The 4,881-nt window shown below is 36.0% G+C and overlaps 1 protein-coding gene across 1 annotated transcript; it reads right to left on the bottom strand.

Moving 5' to 3' along the window:
- Positions 1–3,588: 3,588 nt before the first annotated feature.
- Positions 3,589–4,542, bottom strand: LOC119536632 (olfactory receptor 5AN1-like). The gene has a single exon (XM_037839473.1). The coding sequence runs from the start codon at positions 4,540–4,542 to the stop codon at positions 3,589–3,591; it is 954 nt and encodes a 317-aa protein (XP_037695401.1).
- Between the last annotated feature and the right edge of the window lie 339 nt (positions 4,543–4,881).

The following is a 4,881-nucleotide window of genomic DNA, read 5'->3' as shown; positions in this document are numbered from 1 at the left end:
TTAGAACATATAATTGATAGGTATATGGTGTCATTAATAGTTATTAAATAAAGGCTCCTCCTCATCTCACTTTGAACAAGCAAAGGACTCCTACAAGAGGAAGGGTCACAATTTGAGCATGGAGAAAGGATACTGTCAGACTCAGCTTTAAGTACACTCACTGAATCCTAACAGGTAAAACAAAAACATAGGAAAGCATAATGGTGAATTAGCCAAATACTAATATTAAAATTAATTTGAATGACTAAAGAGGGAAAGCCATGCCTGGTGTTCTGTTTGAAAAGTACCAAGAATAGCATGCATGATGAAAAACATTTCCAGAGCCTTCAAAGATCAAAAAGTTGCACTGACTGAAAGTGTTTTCAAATGGAAAAGGATACCTGCTTTGCCTTCTGCTGTCAAAAGAGTGGCTTCCAGACAGATAATATGGAAAATACAGCACAGAAATTTTTAACAGAATACAGGAAGTGAGTAGAGGCAAGATTGGATCGGTCACAGTGCTGAACCCATCTCTTCCTGTTTAGGCTCATGGGACACCTCCCAGCTGTATCCCAGAGCCAGAGACAGTCTCATTGCCAAATATATGCCAGGCTAAGTGTCTTGTTGAGGGTGAAATAACCCCTGGCAGCAACTTCCTTAACATATGGGTGCTTGATAAATAACTATGAACTTCAGTGTGTGTCTCATCTGTGAACATCCCTCCTCTGACCATGTGGATCAGTTTTGCTCTTAAAAATGTTCTTAAATTGAAAACAATCCAGCCTGGTTTTGCATTAGAAAAAAGTTTTATTGGAATACGTAAGAATAGATCATATGATATCACAGTGATGATATATGCATGCCAATTTTTCTATTAAGGCTGACATTTAATTCTGATGCGACATGGTGGTTCTATTTCAGAAGAACTTTACTCTAATGACATTCCTACTTGCTTTGGCAGCAAAGGGTTTAGAAATGGACATGAGACCCAGTTCTGGTCACTAATATGCATATGGACTTCTGCTGGGGGAAGAAGGAGAGAACAGTATTTGGAAAATGTCTCCTCCTTTTGTAGCAGTAACCTGTTAAGTGTAATCATAAAACTGTAAGCAAGCTCTGAATGTGAGTTCTTAGTCAAAAAAAGGCATAATATGTAAATGTAAAGTCTGGACCTAGATATGAATAAGTTTTCATCTATAGCCCCACCTGAAGGTACAATGCCGAAGTGTCACAGAGGATGTAAATCCTAAAGGAAGTAGTAAATAACAAAGATGAGGAACTAATGAAGTTCTCCAGACCCCTGTTACCCAAGATGACTATCTTTCTTTGTCCCTAAAGTGTATAAAAGCCAATTGAAAAATCACTATGAAGAGGAGGAATTTGGGCAATTTTGCCCTGCTCTCCCAGGTGTAAATAAACCTCTTTTTCCTCCTCAGCCATTCGGTGTGTCTGTACATTTGGCTACACTGAGCAATGAACCCCGATTTAGGGAGGGTCCCATCCACAATTTTCATGAGAGAACCACTGGTGCAGATGATCTCTCTTCTTCCTCTGCACATTGTCTTATCTGGATATAACTTGTAGAACAACTGCCATGAACCTGCTACCAGCCTGAGAATGAAGCCAACACCAGGATGCAGAATGAACACCTGAAGTGAACTGAACTTCTTGATGAGAGATGCACCAACAGAGAATTTAAAACACCAATTATTCTATGTGTGTTGAGACATTTTTCCATTATCTCTTGGGACAGTGGATATGGTCATTCATTCGCATTGGCTTTATGAAGTACTATTTTAATATGCTGGAGACCACTGCAATAATTTCTGGCATTTAAGAATATGCTTTTGATTTAGGAATGTGTTAGATGTGTTTGAATGCCTTTTCTGCAATTATTTTATTTCTTTTAAATTTATCAATTGGTATAAGGTCAATTTATAATAATAAAACCACAGCTGGTTTCAAGGAATAAATCTTTCTTGTTTCTGAATGATTATTTTAACTTGCTGTAAAAACACACATTTGGGTGTTTTAAATTTGATTTTAACTTTCACATTCAAAAGTGATAAGAAATAAATTTCTATAATTGTTGTGGATAATAATTATAATACTTGGTACAAGAATGATAATCTTTTTAAAATCAATAGAATGAATTTAATGAGCAGGAAGTCTGAATTTGTAAATCAAATCCAGGATTGATTTGGTTTAATTGAATTTAATCAGACTGGTGTTTTGCTACTTCCCCAACCACTTTCTATCTTTTTCTCATGAATCTACACTGAGGTAGAGAGAATAATCTTCTGGATAAAAGAAAGCCAATTTAAAATACACTGGTACCTTTTACGCCCTTTCAATGTTCTAAAATATTTTTTTTTTCATATTGACATGTGCTTTCCATAAAACCACCAAAGCCATTCAGGCCAATAGCCTTATATGCAGAAAGTTATTTGATAACTTAAATGTTTATCTTCTGGTTATTGGTATACTTTTGTTTACTATTTGTTGAGTCAATGTTATTAATGTTTTCCAGAAAATTGTTACACATTTGCTCCATTTATTTTTAGGTATTTTCTTACCCTTATGGATGCATTCTTATAATATTTAAAATCTCTGCTGTCCTTAGTCTTTTCTCCAAATTTGGATGTTCTCTAATTTCTTGCAAATATGCATTTAGTGTTTCCATTTTATCTATTTTCATAAAGATCCATCTGTCAAATATAGTTGCCATTTTTTCTTCTGTTTTCCTATATATCTGCATGTTATTTGTTCTTTATATTTTCCTTATGGTTTGTATTCCCATTCTTTTTGCAATTTCTTCAGTTAACAGCTTTATTTTTTCTTGTCAAAATAAGATTGCTATTGAATTTAGAATTGACTGAATTTGATAAGTATTGGTGTATTTCCTTCATACCATAGTTGAATATTAAGAGGTAATTTGGTACCGTGTACATTAAGAGAAAATTAAGAGGGTAGGCTCTGATATGTGTGCTCCTTATTTCAAATCTTGATTCCATCATTTACTAACTAGTTAATTTGGGCAAGTTTCACATTTCTGAAATTGTTACAGAAATGAACTTAGCTTAATTTAAGCACTATAAATTGTTTAAATATGATAAGCACTCAATGAATTATAATACAAAACATACATACAATGCTAATTATGTACGAGGGACTATATTCTGAATGTTTGCAAATATCAATTTTGTTTAATCACCCTACACAGAACAAAAAGGTAGTTATGATATTACCCCTTTTATAGAGGAGGAAACTGAAGAATTAAAGGGCAGGTGTCTAGCCCAGAATCACAAAGCTAGTGAGTTGAGTTGAATTGAATTGAATTGAATTGGTCTGAATTGAAACCAGAATAACTAAGAGAAAATTCTTAGTTGTTAATTTCAAACTGTATTAGTCAATTATCTTTGCATAATCAAACCACACTAAAACTTAGTGCTTTGAGCAACAATGATTGTCACTCATGGGCCACATTGGGATATTATCTGTATCAAATTAAACCTCCTTTGTCCACTATTAATTTTATTAATTACCATTCATGTGCATAATTCATGGGTTAAGTTGATCGATTCTTACCAGCCAAATCTGTCATAAATATCAGGGTGTGTGACCTTGGCAGTGCTCTCTCTTCTTTTGCAACATCTTCAAGGCATCTTTGATTCCCCTGTTCCTCAGACTGTAAATCAAGGGATTCAACATGGGAATCACCACAGTATACAACACTGAAGCAATTCTGTCAAAGCTAGGGGAAGAACCAGAGCTAGAACTCAAATAAACAAACATACTTGAGGTATAGAAGAGGGAAACTACTGTCATGTGAGAAGCACAGGTATTGAAAGCCTTGGACCTGCCTTTAGCTGAAGTGATCTTCATGATGGTGATGACAATGCAGCCATAGGAAGTCATGATGATTATAGCACTTCCTATCCCATAGGTCATTAATAATATAGCAAGTATGACTTGTACAAAAAATGTGTCAGTGCAGGACAAGATTAACAACTGAGGCATGTCACAGAAGAAGTGGTTGATGACATTAGGCCCACAGAAGTGGAGCTGAAGCAAGGCACACAATTGGCATAGAGAACCAGAGACCCCAGCCATATAGGCTCCCAGGGCCATCTGACCACACAGGCTGGGAGACATGATGGATGAATAGAGCAGTGGCTTACAAATGGCTGCATATCGGTCGTAAGCCATGGCTATCAGGAGACAAGAATCACTCAGACCCATGGTTGAAAAGATGAAGTACTGCACAATGCAGCCCATAACGGTGACTGTCTGCTGCTCCTGGAAGAAGTTGAAGAGCATATTTGGGGCTGTGGAGGTAACATAGCAGATATCTATGAAGGACAAGTGACTAAGGAAAAAGTACATGGGTGTGTGGAGCTGGGAATCCATCCTTATTAAGATGATGAGGCACAGGTTCCAAGTCACAGTGGTAATGTAGATCAGCAGGAATATAACAAAGAGCACTGCTAAAATCCTGGGAAAATCTGAGAATCCCAAGAGGATAAAGTAGATTATCTCTGTGTTATTTCCTTCCCCAATCATTGACTCAGTGATCCTAAAATCAGAAAGGAGACAAAAGAATACATTGCTGGGCTGGGCAAAGTGATATTATTATCATTTTCCTACGTGCCAGTCTTTTCCCCTATTGACCTCTTGAGCCAAAATACTTTGCTGCCCATCTTTGTCCCTCAAAGCAGTCTTGAAGTAGCTACTCAGTAATTTGGGTTTCAATTAATTCATGTGGTCTCATGGAATTAATAGGAATTTAAAATATTGAGTGGAAATTTTAAAAATGTGCTATTAGAAATGCTGTGCTTACAATTTACAAGGTAGTGATCATTAGTTAAGTAAAAATTTTAAAGACATCTGTTACTTTATCAT

Source organism: Choloepus didactylus, chromosome 6 (assembly GCF_015220235.1).
Source record: "Choloepus didactylus isolate mChoDid1 chromosome 6, mChoDid1.pri, whole genome shotgun sequence".
Classification (NCBI taxonomy): Eukaryota; Metazoa; Chordata; class Mammalia; order Pilosa; family Megalonychidae; genus Choloepus; species Choloepus didactylus.
The sequence above is the reverse complement of the archived record's forward strand: the minus strand, read 5'-3'. Positions and strand labels throughout refer to the sequence as shown.